At 36.6% G+C, this 21,509-nt stretch overlaps 1 protein-coding gene across 3 annotated transcripts in view; it reads right to left on the bottom strand.

Annotated features, from left to right (window-relative positions):
* The window catches only part of GBE1 (1,4-alpha-glucan branching enzyme 1), a 167,210-nt gene that overhangs the window by 79,885 nt on the left and 65,816 nt on the right, over positions 1 to 21,509 (bottom strand). For all 3 annotated transcript variants that reach the window (XM_055801424.1, XM_055801426.1, XM_055801427.1), the window contains exons 4-7: positions 19,111 to 19,236; positions 17,002 to 17,137; positions 14,509 to 14,599; positions 13,143 to 13,352 (exon numbers count right to left, since the gene is read on the bottom strand). In XM_055801424.1, the coding sequence (XP_055657399.1) occupies positions 13,143 to 13,352; positions 14,509 to 14,599; positions 17,002 to 17,137; positions 19,111 to 19,236 (563 nt within the window). The remainder of the gene's footprint in view (positions 1 to 13,142; positions 13,353 to 14,508; positions 14,600 to 17,001; positions 17,138 to 19,110; positions 19,237 to 21,509) is intronic.

Genomic DNA, 21,509 nt, shown 5'->3' with positions numbered 1-21,509 from the left:
TGCAAAGCTGTTGCATTTGCACAAAACAGCACACAAGATCAGAAGTAGAGGGTTCCTATTAAATACGAATCCGCTCTTAAGTGCACAGCAGTATTTCTCAATTTGCTGCACTTTTTAAATGCTTCAGGAATGTAATTAAAGAAAGATATCAGCTCATCTTAAGCTGTGCCAATAGAGTTGAGAGCTTGCAAATGTACTGCTTTCTGCATGCTTCATAAATACTTTTCCATGTAAGAGAACGGAAAAATGGGTTTGTATTCAAAGACAGGATTTATCTTGATTTCTTACTAGAAACTATCATTTCAGCTACATAATTTGCACTTCATGAAGATTAATACAAGAACAATAAGCACATTTATAACATTGTTACAGTAACTTTAGTATATAATATGTAGCAAGATATTATTTGAATTGTCTCTGGCAAAAATAGCTACAACAATTTTTTTATTGATTCACAGCTATACTTTATCTATGATTCTCTTTTTAAAGCATTAAGCACCTGTTTTAAAACCTTTTGCGATCTGAACATATGTTTTAACATACCCACTCTTTCTATAGCCACCAAATTTTAAGTTCCACCAAAGACATGGGAAAGATACTGTTCAAAAATGTATTCAGCTGTACTCGCACTAATCCTCTGATATTAAATTGTGACAATGGAAATCCCAAATAATATCTTGAAGATATTCAGATTTAGGATAATCAGTGTCCTTAAATTAGATATAAATTACAAAAAGCATAAACCACTATTTACAGCTTATTTGGAAAACTTTTTAAAAACAAAACACTCCTCCACACCTCAAAAATCTTTGAGTACTGTATCTACATTTTCAAGTCAACACAGAATTGGAAAGTCACAAGGCAATGCAATAGTATCTTTTGATCACTTTAGAATTAACTTACATTGCTGAAAGATGTCCGATTAGTGCACTAGAACTTGTGTATTAACCACAGAATGGTTTGGGTTGGAAGGGACCTTAAAGACCATCTAGTCCAACCCCCCTGCCACAGGCAGGGTCATCTTCAGCTAGACCAGGTCGCTCAAAGCCCCATCCAACCTGATCTTGAACATTTCCAGGGATGGAGCATCCACAACTTATCTGGGAAACCTGTTCCAGCGTCTCGCCAAATCTATCATAGAAAGTTTCCTCCTTATGTCCAATTTAAATCTACCTTCTTACAGTTTAAGAAGGTTGCCCCTTCTCCAGCCACCACAGGCATTGGTAAAATGTCTGTCTTCCTTAAAAGCCCCCTTTAAGTTCTGAAGGGCCATGGTAAGGTCTCCCCCGAGCCTCCTCTTCTCAAGGCTAAACAATCCCAACTCTTTCAGCCTTTCTTCACAGGAGAGGTAGTCTAGCCCTCTGATCATCTTTGTAGCCCTCTTCTGGGCCCAATCCAATATGTTCACATCTGTCTTGTGCTGAGGGCCCCAGAACTGCATGCAGTACTCCAGGCAGGGCCTTGTGAGAGCAGAGTAGGTGGGTGGAATCATCTCCCTCAACCTACTGGCAATGCTTCCTTTTATGCAACCTGAGGTGTCACTGGCTTTCTGGGCTGCAAGCACACATTGCCAGTTCATGTCTAATTTTTCACCCACCAGTACTGTCCCCAAGTCCTTATCCACCCACAGAGATGCCACAGTGAAAAAAGCCTAAAAATCTGGATTAATATGCAATAAAACCACTCAAACCAGAAGACAAGGGGAGAAAAATCACTGAATTTTATTTTTCTCCACTGTTTGGCTGACTGATTACTCAGATTCACCAGTTCTAAGAACATAGAAAGTATGTAGGCAATTCATCATCGAGCTAAATTTCAACAATTTCACCTATCTTTGTTGTCTGCAAGACCAACTGTATGTTTAGCAATTTGAAAACTAATGCTATTCATTTCCTTAAACACCAGCTTTAAGTACTTGTTTCTGAAAGTCTAAGCTTAAACCATTTCAAACGAAATAAATTTAAAAAGAAACTCATCAATTCTAAATTACATAATTCAGAATAAGAAGTGGTTTTGGCTTGTAGCTGCAACTACTTTTAGATCTGCAAAAATAGTCATTATTTTAGACAACCTTGGTACATGAAGCAATGAAGTATTTGTAAAAATGTCCTTGGCGTGAACATTTCTACTTGTTATTTATTATTCTAATTATTTACCATTCTGACTAATGTGGTGTCATCATAAATGAAACAAAAACTTAATTGTTTTTCCCTTTTTTTTTTTTTTTCCTTCATGAGAGAAAGGAGGGGAGGGAAGGGAAGGGAAGCCAAGGGGGAATTTAGCACTGTCTCCACTTGCTTGCAAAATGTCAGGGTATGGAAATGTAACACTGACCAAAACAAATGTCCCAACTGAATAGTCCTCATAGGCATAATTTTATTTCCAATTATAGCCTAATAATGAATGGATTCTTTCCTCAAAACACACAAATTTCTTGGTGACTTTTATATTTCTTTTTAGTTTTTTATTATTATTTTCTTTATATTTCTTTTATACTTAGGTATACTACTGCTACTAAGCCTGTGCTAAAATGTGTTCTAAAACCTCACCCCCAAATTAAAGGCATGCTACAGTGTTAATAAAACGTTACTGAATAACAGAAGGGGGGAAAAGCTGATCACTGTAAAGCACTGAAGAAAATGGTAAATGATAATGTCAATCTCTGAAGCTTTGTGGGTTGAAAATACAAGCCCCAGTGGCTAGCTGTGCAGGACGCGCATTGTGACAGGGTGAAAGGAATACGGCTTTAGTCAACATCACAAAGTGACAAATTCTACGGTGCTTACATAAATCCCTCCAGCCAAGAAGGGGTTCTCTAATGTGCTTATTTAATTGGGAAAATGACAACAGTCATTACTTTACTTTCATTACATATATTAAAGGAAAAGATAATAAAGACAGAATAAGAATAAAAAAAGCCAAGGGCATTCCCCCTTTCATGGTGGAGCCCTCTGATATATACACTCTCTTCAACAGCCTTCCACAATGCCTAAATATCTTATATATACAACCCCCCCACACTTCCACTTAATAGTTATCCACAGAACTCCACTCTCAACTCTTTGTTTGAACAGATGAGACTGTCTCAACCAGAATAACTTTTCTCCTACAGAAGACAAGCAGTAGAGCACATAGCAGTGACTTCTTATATGTATGTACATTTTCATTCTTGTGTTTATTTGTTCATATGTATCTATACCTATAACTACATTTGACAGGACTTGCTGCATAATAATTAGATTGAAGAAATCAAGAAGTCTACAGAGTATTACTTGTACACTTTCCTCACTCCCAACCAAACTCATTAATTGTAGTAGAATAACTTAAAAAACCCTTCTGTGTCAACTATCTGAACTTGTAAAAATCACTTCTACAGCTATGAATTTCTTTTGTTTCTAAGTAATTTTACACCAATATTTAAAAGATTTTAAGGAACTGTCCCACAGATATATAAAAATATTGGGTAAAGAATTAGCCTCCTCATCATAGAGGAGATACAGGGAAGAACCAGGACAAATAGATGTCTGATTGCAAATGTCATGGTGAACCAGAGAATTCTAGGAAGCTACCTTTTTACAAGGAACTGCCTAAAACAAATGCACAGGAAAAAAGGTAGCCAAGCAAGTTTAGAGGAATATGCTTTTTTTTTGGAAAAAAAAAAAAGTTGAACTCTTTTTCCAAACCTGGTTTACAACAATTTGCTCTGTTCCCAGGGATAAAGCTTTTCATACAACATTTTCCTTATTCATTAGGACATATTTGACATGATACACTATTTCAGTTCTTCAGAATTGCAATATAACCATATCAGCCAGAACAGAACCTAAAAGAAAAATCAGCAAAAGCTACTCTCAGTCCATTCATTACTATTGCAATGTGATCACAGCTGAACCAGTTAATGTAGCTTCATTAAAATTTCACCAATAATTTTGTATGTATGAAGTCTAATAAAATTTATCTCAGTAACACATTAGTTCCAAAATCAAAGTCATTTTGGCATTTAAATAATCCTAAAGAGAACATCCATGTAAAGTGGAATGAGTCCATATAAATCCTCCTTCAATTTGTGCACAGAATCACCAACATAGTCCCATCCAAAACTGATCTCTGCCAGTGGCTACAGCTAGGAAGCAATTTGGTAGTACAGAGCAGCGGTACCACCTGAAGTGGCAGGCTGCCCAGCTCTGTTGGATACGTTGACACCCATTTTCCATTTCAATCAACTTCTAGGGATGGGAACTCAGTCTTTATGCTAGTCCATGAAATGGCACTCCTCACACAAACATGGCAGCCCTTTCAGAACTGAAAGTAATATAACAGATTGACACAGTTATTTGCAGATCATTTCTGATCTGTTGGCCATAAATGCACTACTGACTTTCAGAAATGCATACAACATTTTGATAGTTGTTTTCTACTTTGTAGATGTAGTAGTTGTTTTATCCCGTTATCAACTTTCTCCAATGAGCTTTTAAAAATGGACTTCAAGTGGATCTGTACGTTATACAACATATATACATTAGAATTATGAACAAAAAAGAAAGGCAAGTAAAGAAAGGACAATAGTCCTAATGATCCCATCTTCTTTCCCTGCCATGAGCAGTATTATGCTTAATCTTCCTCCAGCCTAGAACTTCTTTGGATGAAACCCTACTATAAGAAAGTCAACATTCTCCATTTCATTTGCAGATTTTCTTTACGACCTGTCCCTCATCTCAAATTTATACAACCATCACCATTTTTCCCAGACAATCTTCCATTCACGACAGATATGCTCACGTAACCTGCTGCAGCAATCACCCAAGAATGCTGTAAAAGCTGTCAATTTACATGTGGACTACTAAATGCAAGATCATTATTGCATTTAGACTGATGAAGAATGATTCTCGGCAGTGTGTTGAATCTTGTCTAATTTTAGATCTTTATTGAAATATCATAATCAACCTCAAGAAAGAGTGACTGAGTCTATTCAAGATATGATTAAATTTAATTGGCTATAAGCGGTGACCTCTATATTGCAAAATACACTACCTGACAAAATTTAGAACAATTGACTGCAATTTCTCAGTATGCCTTTTCTTCACTTATCAATATATTGCTTCATTACTATACCACTTTTTGTGCAGCTAAATTTCAGAACCTGCACACAAAGCTCTGGTTTCTATGTTATAGGTTAACATGAGGCACTTCAAAGAAAATTACATATATTCTTAAATGAAGCTCTGTTTCAGAGCATCTGTGGATTTAAAGCCTCCCAGAATGTGATCTCAATCTAAGCACAGCGTAGTAAAACAATTAAGCTTCTAGATGAATGTTTAATTAAAAATATAAAGCAATTCTACAACAGGTCTAGACTGCATATACCATAAATCATAAGCTCATGGATAGTACTTTTTTTGTGCTATTATTTTAGTTGTTCTGATTATATTTGCAGTAAGTTCCGATGTATCATCCCTTCTGTCAATGCTTCGGTATTCATTCCCTTCAAGAAAGGCAATTTATTAACTGCAATGTCCCCATACTTGAAAGTACTTATTTGTTAACGTACACAATGATTACTAAAAAAAGGAAATACAAAGAAACAAAGATTTTGAAATACATGGAAAGTCTTAAGGTTTAAGTTTTATAAAATACTTTTGTGCCTTTACAGTCACCCTCTGAAGCCAGTCTGTTAGAAGCAGAATGATAGGAACATATGCAGGCAGGTTTTTAAAAGTCAGTCTGTAATCAAAATAATTACATTTATGAACTCTGGGGGGAAAAAAAAAAATATTTCACTCACTATTACACCACAAGCAGTGCTTCCTTAAAAGAGTCATTAAAAAACAATCTTTGCCAACCAAATCCAATTCCAATGCATTTATGGGGATCTCTAAATACAGAGCTTTCTTAAACTAATTTAGTGAAGGAAGACTGGCAGGAAATGAATTAAAATGAGCATAGCTGAAGGTTTTTTCATCATGAAACACAACTTGTATCCCTGTTCTTACTGTAATTACCCTAGAATCAATAATATACCAAAAAATCCATCACATGACTGATAGTCTAGCTCATTGACAACTATCACGGCATTACCCTTAAACTAGTTGGAATTACAGCCAAGGTATCTCTCCAACGAATACATATCTGTGACAAACATGACATACCACTGGATGTCATTACTACTTCATAAATGCATCTGGAAGAACGTCATCTGTACCTGACTAAATCCTCAGAATCTGCAGAAAACACTTCAGTGACTACACTTACACTCCAGAAAGTCAGCTCTTTTGTGTGACACATTAATTTTTTTGTAACTTTCCGCTGGTATATTTCCCTCTCCCCTACCTCCGGACTGGGGGATCAACTGTGTCCCAGAAGTTGTATAGTTTAAACTTCTAAGGAAATTACTTAGTTGAGGGAAAGCTGCAAAAAAGTCTTTCGATGCAAGCTATGCAAAGAAAGGTAAAGTTACAAACAAAGACAGGTTTGTTAGTAGCTCAAAGATTCAAAGGGAAGAACACAGAAAGGTGCAAAACTGTAAAAGAAAATCATATGGAGCCTGAAGAGGATAACCCAGCACCATCAAGGAACTGTTACAAGTAGTAGCAGCCTCCTTTCTCCCATCTGACTGATGCCTGCCTGGCCAGCAGGGACTCTCCTGGTGTCTTATTGGAAGCTATGAGTGTACTAGCAGTTTTTATGTCATACCTATCCTTTGTGGGTGTTAACTAATAAGCAATAGTTCGCAGAAAATGCATGAATAAAGCAACTCTGAGATGGATGGTAAGAACACACATACCATGTTATCTGCATTTTGTAACTCATGTCGATATGCTGACTTCCCTTTAGTGCATTAGGCAAGGAACCATAATCTTTAACACCATTGTACTTCACAAAGCATCAATTATAATATTGTTTATTTTGTAATTATAAATAAATTTTATATTTTATATAGAATATATAATAAAATGTAATTAAAAATCACAAAAATAAATTATGTCAATTTAAAATGCTAAATGTGCAAGTGTTGTAGAGTAGCAGCATATCCATTTCTTCCTGAAAACCAACTGTCACAAACCATTGGTGATGCTCTCACATAAGGCAACAAGTTCTTACTTCCACAGATATTTAGGAGAGCTCATTTGACTGTAGGCTACTTAAAAAAAAAGTCTCTATTAGCTATGTTAAGAGAATTATGAGCCCATAAAGGTAGCCCTACTAACCAAGCACTAATCTGAGAGATGTATTTTACACCAGTGGCAGCCAAGGATTGGGGAAGTTGGCAATCAGAAGAAAGGTAAAGAACAGCTATTGAAGGAAAAAAATTAAACGCTGACCTTAACAGATGCTGCTAAAGGTGTTAGAAGATCAACATGTCAAAAGATCAACATGTCTTTAAGGAGTCAGATCCTAAGATGAAGTAAATTGCTATCTATTGACATCAGCGTACCTTTTTCCCCCACAAAATACACCATGAAGTCCACGCAGGATTTAAGCACTGGGTGGCAGAAGAGGCCACTGTCTCAGCATTCAAACACAGGTGTGCAGTGCCATCTCAGATGCAAGAAAGCACCGGAGATAAGCAGAGAGGCTGGACCACAGGATCGGGAAGAGAAGCTTCAGGTGACCCGCACTGCTCTGGAGGGCCAAACTGGAGGACAGGCCACCTAAACCAGAACTAAACCACATGCTTTGGTACCTGACAGCTGCCCTATTTCTGCCGCACTGACAGCAGGGCTAAATGCAGTTTCAGAACTACACTAGTTTATAACCCACGTTAAGAAGAACTGAAAAAAAGAGTAGCAGCACACTGAGCCACGATCAGCTGCTCCACCAACAGTTCAGAAGACCAAGCTGGAGAAAACATCTGGTTAGGCAGCAGGGGACCAGCATGTCATCTATTGCCCTGATGTAAACTGGCTCGTGGGACACAGTGTTTATTCTCTGAACTCTTATCTACCTGGAGCATTTCAAAGCACATTTGGTATGGATGTCACTTGAGACTTCATAAAATCGAAGGAGAAAGAAAAGACTAAAGAAAAGAACAGATTTTTCCCATTACATGACTTAAGTAGATTTCATTTCCTCTACAGCGCTTACAAGCCTTAATTCCCAAAACAGAGAATATCGTCAACAAATACGAACAGCACCTGTATGTGGACAGGCCAAAGGATTCCCACTAGTTGTGATTTGGTGCCTTCACAGAAGAAGCAAAGCATGGACACATAAAATCCAGTCTAAAAAAAAAGCACTGAAAACAGGGCCTGAAAAAAGATGGCAGGGATGTCTGCTGGCGCCAGAACCTTCTGACTAACATCATCTCTTGCTGATTGTACTGATGCATTCTAGGACAGACTTTGTAATTAAAACCAGAATGTAATTCAACCTCTGACTTCTATACCAAATTCTTCTAGATTGAGCAAGAACTTTAAAATTTTGGCAAAGTGCTCAGCTGAAAAGGGTCACAGTATTAAAAAAAAAAAAAAAACAACCAAAAAAAAACCCCACAAAAAAACACCACACACAAAAAAACCCCATAAACCAAACACAAAACCTAGGGCATCACATGATCTCTGCCGAGTTTTACTTCTACCATTATTTCTAAAGGCTCACAGAAATGTACCAGTACGCATATTATCCCTTAGAATTGGATTTTAAAAGTGTAGAAACTAACAAAGCCTAATCAGAAAAGAGGAATACAGAGCCTTAAAAATCAAAACGGTACTCTCTAATCTCAATAAGCCTAGAAAGGCAGCATCACTTACACATTTTAATTACGTAGTGTTTGAAAAAAAAAAAAAAAAAAAACAACCACACAAACAAAAACCGAACCCACAACCAAAAACTTATCTTTGCTAGGTAATACCTTGTTGTCAATTCTTTTTAAGTTGTTTTGCCTGATTAGTATTTTAGACACATTGCTGTACAGAGAAATGAATTTAAATCAAAACAATCAACCAATCTACTTGTGATCCCACCTGGTCTCCTGGGTCTATAGCATCACTTCTAATGAACTCGGCAGCTGAATAATCTTCAAATATGATTTTAGGAAGGAGAAATTGTTATACTTACCTTGTGCTAAATTAATTACAAGCAGAATATTTATTAAAGATGGGACGGTGTTTACATGTATTTCGAGTGAGCTATCTTAAAAAGGATCACAACAGAGACAAGGCACTTAATTTGCCACAAAATTAATTAGACAGTGCCAGCTAGACTGCAGGTCCAGAGTTTCTGGCATCCCTTTTGCCTTACAGCATTTCCCTTTCATGAATTTACAGGCAGGAAAGCCACATTTTCAATAGGAACCAAGACAAAAGATATGAAAGTTTCAATCCTCACTCAGGCTTTGTGGTTTTGGTTTGGCTGCTGGGGGGGGGGGGGGGGGGGGGGGGGATGGGCATGGACAGAACCAGGAGGGGATGAAGATCAGTGAGAGGAAAACTGATCAAACAAACACATTTGAGGAAAAAAACCGCTCAGTTCCAGGTTTTAGAAAAAAACTGGGAAGACGTGCCAAAATTATGACAGTGGAAGTTTACTTGTGAATCCATTTTTGCTGGTTTTCTATAGCAGAATTCATAATACTTGTCTTGAAAAAAGTTAAACTGAAAATGTTCTTTTACTTAGCCAGTTATTTTTTACAATTAAGCCAGAATATTACCTTCAAATTCTCACTTTACTGCAACTGAGGTTTTATTCTCCTGTGACACCACCTTGAACAGCATCATTTAACCTGCTGTTTACAATTTACCAAAAAGTTCAGTGTTTGTACACTTGTATAAACACAGATTTTGAAAAACAAAAATAAATAATTCTACTGCTCTTTAAGTCTTGTCTCAAAGTCCACAATACAACATGTCTTCATCTTCTTAAATTGCACTGTGGTGCAAGACACAACATCCAGGTTGTCCTTTTAATAGTTTTGCTGATGGTTTTCTCGAAGCTACTCTCTACTTACATGAACAATATTAAAAAAAACAGTATTTAAAACACACCATGGATATAGTCTTTTTTGTGTGTGGATATAGATCTTTCGCCACCTTCTGTTATGGCAAGTATTCACAGTCCCCTTCCCAAACAACTGAATAATCTTGCAAATGCCGGGAGACAAATTTACTTACATCTTGGCTTTCAAAGAAAATGTAAACAGACTAAACTGATAAAGCAATTGTTTCTTAATCTCTTTCATGGCAGAGAATTAGTTTCTCTCAATTCCTAAGTAAATCGAGCATTCTTTGTATTTGATGTTTAAGTACCTGTAGAATTAACAGTTCTTCCCACTACAGAAGGAACAGGATTTAGTACCAGCACTGTATGAGCTGAAGAGATTTGTCTCAGAAAGCAAACGTTTCTGTATACCATTCAGTAGATTGTGTTTGCTGTCATTTATTTTCAGCAAACTTTGGACATCTGCAAGCAACTTGAGAGTCTCTCATAGATTTTTATACTCCCCTCTTTCAGACTAGAGCTGCTCACTTGCTGGTATGAAATTTAGCAGGCACACCAATAAAGCCTAAATGGAAAAATAAGGAACATTTTAAATGAAACATCTGTTCCGATTCTTTCCCAATTTTGTTTGGGTCCTGTACCCACAAATAAGATGGAAAAAAAATTCAAAACATTTTTTAATCAGTTCTGAGCAACTTAAAATAAACATGTTTTTTATATCCTTTAAATCTTAAAATCTGGCTATAAACACACATAGAATATTTAGTGTTTCAGATATTAGGACTAAAGAAGCCCTAAATGACCAAAACCAGTTCACTGCATAGCCTCCTGTGTTTGAAAGGGAAGAGGCATTTCCCCAGAAGTTTAGAAAAGGAAATCCAAACACATTGCATTTCACTAGAGGTCAGGGCATAAGCAACAACGCACAAGAGAGCCTCAGTGTTCCAGAGCATATTTTTTTTTTTTTTTTTTTTTTTTTTTTTTTACTCAGTTTAGAGCATAGATTCAATTTCTCTGGTCTCCGTTATTTCCTAATCTCTTCTTTCCTCTTCACAGCTCTTTCCACTCCTCCTTTCCAGTGTTCAGTCTGGCATCTATTCCAATCAAATAGGATGAAAAGTAACTGCAGCAGTGTCCCTCCCAAAAAGTACAGGCACATTCCACAGACTGAATGGACCCATGTAGAAAATGCTTCAGTTCTGAATAAAAGCTTAACATTGCTAAGTGGTATCTAGAAAGCAGCTTCTTGTTTCTTTCGTTTACAGATTCTTCCAAAACACTCAATACCAGCATCACTTTCTTTTCCAATAGGAAGAAGCTGCCTCTGCTTGGAACAGAGAAAGGTCCATAATTGCATTCAATTTATTTTCTCACGGGAGAAGTCGGTACCACACACTTGTTGATTATACATAAGGATAAAATGAAATAAAGTGCAAAATAACATTGTATTGACATTAAATCTTTGAGATTATCTGAAATAGTGTTTGGGTATTGGTTTAAAGATCAACAGGAAGAAACTCAAACAGGAAATTATTATTAGACATACTATTTTTATAATAATTAATCACAATTCAAAAAGGCCCCCTGAATTAATCAGTTAAATTTTCCCAAATAGTAATAAACAGCTCATCCTATTAAGTAACATAGTGTGTAAGTCACTTATTACACTTACCACTTGGTTTAATTGAAATTGTGAGGTACTGTGCAAGAGTTTCCATTAAACACTTCACCTATGCTATGTAACATTACCTCTGAGACAGTGACCACCTTAAACAGTTACAACCCCTATAAATCATGAAACTGTCAGCTCAAGAGTATAGCCTAATGAGTACAAGAAGAAAAATCTTTTTTGGCAACAAACTGAACATACATCATTGTGAACCAAGGTTTAAGGACATCTGCAACATAAGCATATCCAGTTAATGGCAATTCAATGCAAGTGAGGGAAAAAAACCAAGGGAAAATACAGTAAACTGAACTTGCAACACACAAAACCTAACAGGTAACAACAGACCAGAACTCTACAGTTGCTGAGTGACAAGCCACCGAAGGGACCACTCAAGCGTGACCCTGAAACGGTTAAAACTGAACTTTAATTGATAAGACAGGCAAAAAAAGGTTATCATACATCTCAAGGAGCAGGGGAAAGGCAAATTTATCACAATAATAAGAGCTGAGCGACACTGTATAGAATTGCTTAAAAAGTGGTTTAAGGAGATTGTGGGGTTGCACAAAAGCGTTGTGTGATGCTTAGGGGAAGAGTCAAAGATAAGGAAAGGAAGGAATCAAGGTGGTTCAAGGAACGAACAAACATGGGAAAATTGGGAGAGACTGAAATTAACTGGCTGCCTGTGTCTGTTTATTCATTTAAGCTACTGAAATATTTAGCATACAAGATAAACCCCCGTCCATATTTCAGCTGCGGGGTGAGCGAGCAAGTGGCTGTGTGGTTTGGTTGCCAGCCGGGGTTAAACCACGACACCCCCTCACCTCCAATACCTCAGAGAATACAGTGTAAATAATATTAAACGTTAATCATCAACTAGCACTAACATGTGTTTTGATGCACTATATTTACACAAGTTAATTAAATGCGCCCAGGCTGGGTCCCTAGAACTGCCTACTGCAAATGACCCATGTATTATCTCTATTGATCAGCCTCTGGAAGCTCTTTGGAACATTTTTTTGTTCCAAAAATTTTTTGCTACATTTCAATAATCTGACAGTTTGACAACACATTTCCAAAGCTTACAAGTTTTCTTCTGCTTTTCTTACTCTCTTATTTATTTTTCTATATAAAAATATATATAATCTATAAATATATAATATGAAAATACAAATCTATTTTTATAGTCAAGTATATAAATATACACCTATAGAATAAATATTTCAATAGGTATCTATAAATAAAAATACTGAAATCTATTTAAAAAAAAGTAACTACATAATATGATTATATAATACATACAGCGCACATGGTATATAATACATATATATGTAGCCATAGACGACGGAAGAATAACAAAACCTAAATACTCTTATTTAGTGTTAGATTTTAAGTGTTCAGCAAAGTAAAAGATTTTGACTCAGCATATTGGAACTGTTGAACAACCCAAATGACTTTTCCAGTTTGGTGAATACTGTAGTTTTAATAGAACTGCTAAGAAATAATAACCACTAACACAACTGAAGCAACATTTTGTACTTACTTTGCATAGTCAAAGAGCCTGCTGTCCCAGAGCTGATGAGTTCCTTTAGGACCAGAATGGAAGAAACAAGAATCCGTACCATCAAATTTGTTGAGACCGTCTTCAGAGTTTTTTGATGCATGGCTGTGCACAACGTCCAGCAGGACAGTGATGCCCATTGAGTGAGCAACGTCAATCATTTCTTTCAGGTCGTCTGGAGTTCCATAACGGCTGTCGGTATGAAAATGTAATGTGTTATGAATGGTGCAATCTGAACTTAAGCTGACAGTACTAAACATTACTCATAAAAACTACATCAAAGTCAGCAGTTCTTCATCACCTAGTTTCCAGTTGTATACAGGTTATTTTTTCAGCCTCTTATGTAGTAGGTATTGATTAAAAACTGACAATTGAAACAATTTTTTGAATACAAAAATTACATGACGTATGCGTGCAATGTTCTGCGGAAAGTTTCAAAGTTTTATTCTTCCCTTTTTATCTGTTAATACATCAAATTCAGCATAAAAGATAACTGATACAACTTAAAGCTTTTATTTAAAATTGAACACTTCCTCTTCAATATATTTACATTACTGAAATGAACTAATCCATAGTGATTACAAAAGTAAATGTACACTCATGAAAGTCCCCAAAATATACCATCTGCTGTTGTCCTGCTTAGTTATTTGTTTTATGTACTATATTATTTCACAACTTGTTTATAACTAAGGATTTTTATCTCCTATATCTGGCACAACTTTCTTTCAAATAAGAAAGGAAATTTTAACTGGCTATCTAAATGGATCCTGGTTGTCACTTGAGTTGCAATAAGATATTAAAAAAAGAAAAAAAGAAAACAAACAAACCAGAAATACTCACCACAAACACACAACATTGAGGTTTATCATAATTTTCTTAACAATTACCTGAATAAATTTTCCACCTATTTTCACCCTAGGCCTCAAAGTACAGTCATTTACAAGTGTGGGGAAAAAGTTCCCGCACAACACAGAGCCATGATTTTAATCAAGTGTATTATGAACAAGTAGCGTACGGTTCTGTTTATCATGTTTGTTACTGCCAAGAATTCCACAACACAAAACCCATGCACGCATTGACTGCTGAAGGTAGATTAGCTGGAATATGCTATGACAGCTGAAGTTACTTATATCCTTTTTGTTTGTATCCTATAAGAAGTATTCCACAGAACAGCTGATCACTATGGCAAATTGATTTCAGATTTAAGAGGAAGCTACAGCAAATATCTAAGCCATTACTTTTATCTTCCCATTAAACACTGGCAAACATACACATACAAGGATATTGATTTCAATGGATAAGAAGTAAGATAAAACAACAGAGAAAATGCTGAAGTACTTAAACCTACCTTGATGCTGCAAAGAAGCTTGTGACCTGATAACCAAAACTGGCATAGTATGCATGTTCCATAATAGCCATCAGCTGGACACAGTTATATCCTAGAAAAATAGAAGAAATTAAACAAACCAACCCATTCCCTTAAGGATAGTTAAAAGAGGCTTCAACACCTGTGATATATCCATTCCAGTATTCTCTCATTTTAGCTGCTTCTAACATTAATGATTAACAACTAAAGATCCAGTCTCTTTCAATACAGAATTCTATCTAATAGTTTACACTTACACGATTTTCCACAACAAATGGAATGGTCAATTTGTTACGTGATCTACATATAACTAGGTTTATTGGATCTCTCAGATTTAGAAAGCAGTAAGTGATAGGTAAAAATAATTTCAATTTAACTTCAGAATACTGACTATGCCAATCTGCACGTCCTGAACTTCCACTTCACTGACACTCGCAGTGAGGGGGTGTGGGGGTAGTCACTGGCTACAACGTACTATACCTTATACCCCATGGAAGCTTTTTTTTTTTACCACTTCAAAAACACTTTTTCCCACTTTAATGATTACATTTCCCCTCTACAAGAGTCTTTCAGAAAAGAGAAAACACTGAAGTAATGTGGTTTTGGTTTGAGTTTAACAAAGGCAGTACAGCAGGGTCAGGGACACGCGTGTATCACCCAAGATAGTTCAGTACAATATTAAGGGAGAGAAACCTGAAGGCAAAACAATATACTAATGGTGAAGCCACAATACTTGCCACATATCTTAACTAAAGCTATCTTTATTAGCAGTAAGTACCCCAGATAGCTAGCAAGTGAGGACTATCAGCAAAAGATAACCTTCACCTGTGTTGAGTCTGTCAAGACTCTCACCACTACCTGCCACTTCCCTTTATTTGTTTAAGCAAAATCTTCACTTAACTATTTTCTTTAGACAAGACACCAGTTTCTTTTTTATTGTTCTTGGCTTTGTTTCTGAATTCTGCAGCTATAGAAGAGTTATTAGGAGATAGCTGGCATGAGCCCAGCAATTTGTCTTTCATTGCTGTTTTATAATATAGGCTCATTGCACTTATTTTTATTTACAGCTTTTTTTATATATAAACAGCAACATAGCATCAAATAAATCTCATTTGATTTGCTTGCTATCTATTTTGCTATTTTTCATGCACGTACTTCTACAAACTATTAAAATCTTAGCATTCTTAAATACTGATGTCTTTAAGCTTGTCCTAACAAGAAAGACATTCCAAAATCAAATCTAATGACCCTTAAATATACATTAAAAAAAAAAGGCTTAATTCCCACAGTGCTTGCTTACTGTAAATAAGAACAAACATTATAATTTCTGTATACAGCAACTAAATTTGATATTGCTTTTATTTTGTAGTATATCAACCCTTTCATGACATTTCTCCTCCCCGAGGGAAAATCTGTAGGTAAAGCAGAAAGCTTTCATAATTCTGTTAAACATATTAACCTCCTGGAACAACTGAAATTCTTTGGCAGAAAGGAAGTCACAGGTACCTAATGTGGAATCCTAATTAACTTTTTCTTCAGGGCCTCCAGGCATGCAAACTCTTCTCATCTCACCTGCAAGCTCAACTTCATCCACAAAGCAAAAGCCACATTCTGTGACACACTTACTCAACAAGTAAACCTACAAGCCTACTATGGCCTCTTCAGACACTTTGATAAATAATTTTAAAACCAAACAACACAAGCACAGCCACTAAACTCAGAGGTCTCAGCTATGGATGTCACAATTATTTTACAGTGGAGTGTAACAAGCAGTTATTTACCAAGCAGTAAGGGCCAGCAAGTTCTAATATTGTCCATTACAGAAAAAATGCAAAGACACCACAGGAAAAAAATAACCAACAAACAGAAACTGAGGTGAACAGTTTTGCTGTGCTGCCCAAGATAATCATGCCAGCTGTTTCATACACCCCCTCCAATATAGTAGCAGTTCCTTTCCAAAAGAGCATTACTCTGCGTTTGAAGTTTCCATATTCTGATACTTCATAGCAACTGTTCGGGGTCAAAAGAGTTAGCATACTTATTCTGGCAAACAGAAAGGACAATCCTTTCTATCCAGATACTTGTCTTTCCTTCGAATCAAAATTTACATTAGTAGAACCAATTGAGAGCACAATATTTTCTGAAGACAAATCTCACAAAAACAGGTCCTTTTTTAAGTTAAAAGCAAACCATGCCAAAAGCAAACTGCCCCATAACATTTATCTAGGCTTTTGCAATCACAATTTACTTAAAAAAAATCTGTGGAATGAATTTTGATGCACATATCCTACTTCAGTCTTTGTTTCTTCTTTGTAGATTTCACTTGTTCATAATTTTGTGCTGCCCTACGATTCTATTTTTGTAGTACATATAATTGGAAAACAGGAAAAAGTACAGACTTGATAATTCTCTTTTCTAATAAGAGCACGGGCCCATAAAATTTTTATCTCTGCAAGTATCTCTGTTATTACTTACCAAGATCCTTTATTCTAGGTAGTACATTGTATGTGAAGTTTTTGTAAGAAGCTACTTTCCCTTCTGGGGAAGCAATCCCCACATGAGATTCATAGATTCTTAGGCTTTTTAATCTCTTGGGGGAAGGATGCTTATGCTATAAGGAAAAAAAAAGTTGTCATTAGGAACAGCTTGGAAGTGTCATCACAACCTAGTAATCTGCACAGGGCAAAAAACAATTTAAGAGTAGTTTTGTTTTGTTCTTCCTCTAAGAGCACAAATGTTTTAGAGATAATTAAGCCTTCTAAACTGTTAGAACAAGTGTCCATTTCAAATTAACATTCTTCATGAACAAGAAACCGGACATCCATGATTCAACACTTTTCTTATAGCCTTTTTAAATTACATTTAAGTGTACAAACTCAGAGCAGTCATTGTACTATAAAGTTCTTCTGAAATACTATGAAGTTTATTTGAAAATAAAAGATGACAATAGAAAAACATGTGGGTTTTTTTTAAGCATACCTGCTTTGTGCAGGTATTTGAAGCTGTTCTGCCTTCTCTAAACTAAAATTTATGAATATTTTTAGTCCTAAAGAACACAGTTCCACAGCACAGAATCATCTATATTCCAATTATGTAGGATTAAAAAAATAAACTAACATAAAATCCCATCTGTAGGTGAGTACACAGTATTTCTTGATCGGTGAAAATATTTAAAGAATACAGAGGCAACCGAAGTTCCTCACAAAACCTCGTCCTTAAACTTGAAGAACAGTTTACACTTGATTGGATTTCATTTGTTAAAATAAAAGCCTTGTCTGAAGAAACTTAGGAAAACTACTGATTAAAACCTGGTTTTTTCCCCAGAAGTTTTCTCTTTTCCTCCCTCTCCCAATTAAAAGAAAGTTAGTTTTATATTTTATTTGTTTGTTTAATATTCAAGTGAAATTTTGAAAAGTTAGAACAAACCCAGTAAAAAACGTACATGTACATGAACAGAAATTAAAGGGACAATGTGAAGAATAAGAAGTTCAGATTGACATTTGTCCCCTGTATTTTACCTCCACTGGGCAACTCTCTATTCATGAAAGAACTTAAATATCTTTTTTCTGCCTTAACGCAGTAAGGCCTTATCCACACCCTAAATGTTCTCGCTTCCTTTCCACTCTAGGTCATACAAATGACTGTGTTTCCAATTACCTCCCCATTCCTCTTCTTGTAGAGGATCTAGGTGTCACACAGCATCATCGGTAGAGAGCAGGTCTCTAAATTCATACAAACTATACATATAAATAATAAAGTTAGTGGATTATGGTTTTGGTTGGTTGTTTGGTTTTTCCTTTTTTTTTTTAAATGAGACTTTCCAGGTGAGTTACCCTTTCTCTGTCAAGCAGATACTTCATAATTTGAGGTGGGCGCTACAATTTAACTCGACCCAGAGACTGCAGTACCTCTAATACAGAATCCTGTGTATCTTTTTTTTAGGGAAAGCTCCAAAAAGTATATCATATGAAATATCACTCAGTCTGAAGTTTTGGAACATTCTCCCAGGATATTTTTCATATATCCTGTAAAGATTTGTCCCCCTTATTGCAGTGAACAAGAACAGGGCTTTAAAAATCGATAAATGGATTTTCCTGACATGAAGAAACTAGGATTTGACTGGAGTGCGAGCACCTTACTTTGGAAAGCTTCTTCTGACTTCATATGGCATTGACTTTTTTGTGGAGTACTGAACTTTGTGCAGGTAACTCTTAAACCCAGTTCTGGTAATTCCCTGTTCTCTTCTATACCAGGAAGGGCTGCCCAGTCCTGGAATAGTTATTGAGCTTGTCTAGCACGTGGGAAGCCAAATTTAAAATACCACTTTAATGGGCAACTACTATTTATATAGTCTATGAGAGACTGAAGAAGTAGCTCAAGAACATCAGTCACTGAAGTCACTTTTTTCTGTCAAACCCATGAATAAATCCCCTTCACTTCTCAGGTAGCTACTTTAAGTAGCTCACTACCCTCTTTGTGCAGAACAATTTTTCCTTTTTTTTTCCTCCCCTCCCCAAGCAGGTATACAAAGATGACACAATACATGGTTTTATGCACCTTTTGAAAGTAATATTTAAACCTTACTATATATGACTCTGGTGGATTCCAGTGTACCCAATCGTAATTCACTTTGTCTTCATCACGGACTACATATCTTGCCCAAGGTGAAATACGATAGAGGAGTTCGCCATTTTGAGCACGGATCACCACCTATAAAAAAAACGCAACATATGCATGCAGTCACATATAATTCATATAACAGCTCCTATGTAAACCATAGCAGAGAATGAAACAGTACACTACACAGAAATTTAATTTCAAGAACATACAAATATACAATGCATGTCAAGACAAGGAAGAATGACCCTGTTCACAGAGATGATTTACAAAAGAATAGCAAACCAAGCATGTCAGACACAGGACTGATGTTCATGAGCGGGAGCTGAAAGGTGAGGAGATATATATATATAAGCTTCACATAAGTTATGGGAGACAGAGCCCTACAAAATGGATTAGTGTTAGGTTCCCTAATTTCCACTGTCATTGCTATTTCCCTGCCATGTTCCTATAAATTTAAATAGACATACAGTGTAATGCCATCAAGATGAGTACTGAGATTTGTTTACTTGGCAAACAATCTAGTAAGCCAGTTTTAATATCTTGATTCCTTCCTCTTTTCTATGCTCTGTGAGTCTTGACCAATATCATATAGGTTAACACAAGAAGCACAGGACAGCTTTCAGGTCAAGAAGAGGGAAAAAGAGTAAAATTTAAATGGCTGGTTTTCTTTTGCTGCCTTTCAGTTTCTCTGGATGACTCCACCATTCTAATGGCAAAACAAAATACTACCAAATGGTTTACCTTGTCTATTTTATAATGAGAGATGAAAAATGACAATTATTATCAATTCCTTAAAAAAGCTCATAAAACTTCACCAGAAAAAGTGACCAAACACAACAAACCTAGGAGTTCCATAATTTTACACAACAAAAGCAAAATTCAAATAATTACTAGGATAACATTGTCCTGGGACTTTGCAGAAGACAATCTGTCTGAGGAGTTGGAAAATTTGAACAGGTCATCTCTGCTTTATTGAGTAATTAATGTAATCTGTACCTTATAAAATACCCTTGGGAAAGGGTATGAGAATGAAGGGGTGGAAGGCCGTGTTGCTGACTAAGAAAGCGTTGCACATTTAGGAGCTAGGGACAACGGGTCCATGCTGTGCTGCACATGTCCCTTGGCTGCAGGACAACCTCAGCCACCCCAGTGGAACACAGGGGCCTGGAGGCACCTGCCCCTTGGTACCGGCAACTACGCCACCTGCACGGCCTTGCCTTTGCCTAAAAGTACAGCAAGAAATTCTCATGGGAACACGCTCAGGAGAAGAGTTGTTTTCCTGTATGGAAATTATATACTAGCTGGAATGACCAAAAGGGAGAGCTCCTCTCCAAGAACAGGATCTGCTCCACACAGCATGCCATGAGAAAAAATCTGCCAAGGCACCGTATGATGCCACAGTAACACAGGTTGCCCAGCTTTTGCAGGTGACTTGCTCACTGTCAGTATTCCCCCTCTTACTCTGTCTCATTGAAGCTGTACCCGACTGAAGCCAACTGCTGTCAGGCCTTTCCTCTTGAGATGCAGAAAGAACCCTGCTTCATCTCTCCCACCACACCTCCCCCTTTCCTCTGTGCAGAAGGAACAGCAGCACTCTGGTTTTGCTTGGTATTCTGGCTGCCATCGAAATGGTAACACAGGAGGTTTGCCAATTTGAAACCCAGAAATGTACAAGCAAGTGAAGTCCTGAAATTCAGCATTCCAATTTTGTTACGAAGTTGAAGGATGCTTTTTTCTGGTTTGGTTGTTGGTTTGGGCAGACTCCTTTTTTTTGTAGGGAGAGAGCTATGAACATCATAAGAAGCCTCAGATGGAAAGGGGGGTGGGGGGTGAGCTGAGCTTCCCCCCCCCCGCCGCCCCCCCCTCACGTTACTTTTTTATCTAAAACATGACTTCTCTTTGCTCTCAATTCCTAACAAGCAGCCTGGAAGAAAACTATCGAAGAATTGCCTTTTCACCTGTGGCAAGTGTCTCATTTTGATAGGTTATCTGTATCCTTAACCCAACCACAGGAGAAAATCAAATGAAAATATGTATACACAGTAGGTTAATGGAAGTTGATAAAGCAAGGAGGTATGATTGCTGTGTCTCAGTGTATATTACTATAACTGACAACTTGGAACAGGTTTTATAAGAAGTAGTAATTGAGACTAACCACCTAAACAGCAAAAGACAAGAAGAGGTTAGTGAAAACACTGTACAGGTGCATCAAAAATTTCTTCTGTTAACTATGCTAGAAAAGCTCGCCAAAAGGGTATTTCTGCAAATTATATCAACACTATGAAGATCCTCCTAGCTGACTGCACTGAAAATTTGCAAGTTACTCTTAAAATAATAAGAATTATCTCCACTTTCTGATATCA

Source organism: Falco peregrinus, chromosome 4, assembly GCF_023634155.1.
Source record: "Falco peregrinus isolate bFalPer1 chromosome 4, bFalPer1.pri, whole genome shotgun sequence".
In the NCBI taxonomy this organism is placed as follows: domain Eukaryota; kingdom Metazoa; phylum Chordata; class Aves; order Falconiformes; family Falconidae; genus Falco; species Falco peregrinus.
This window is presented reverse-complemented; position numbering and strand designations above follow the sequence as displayed.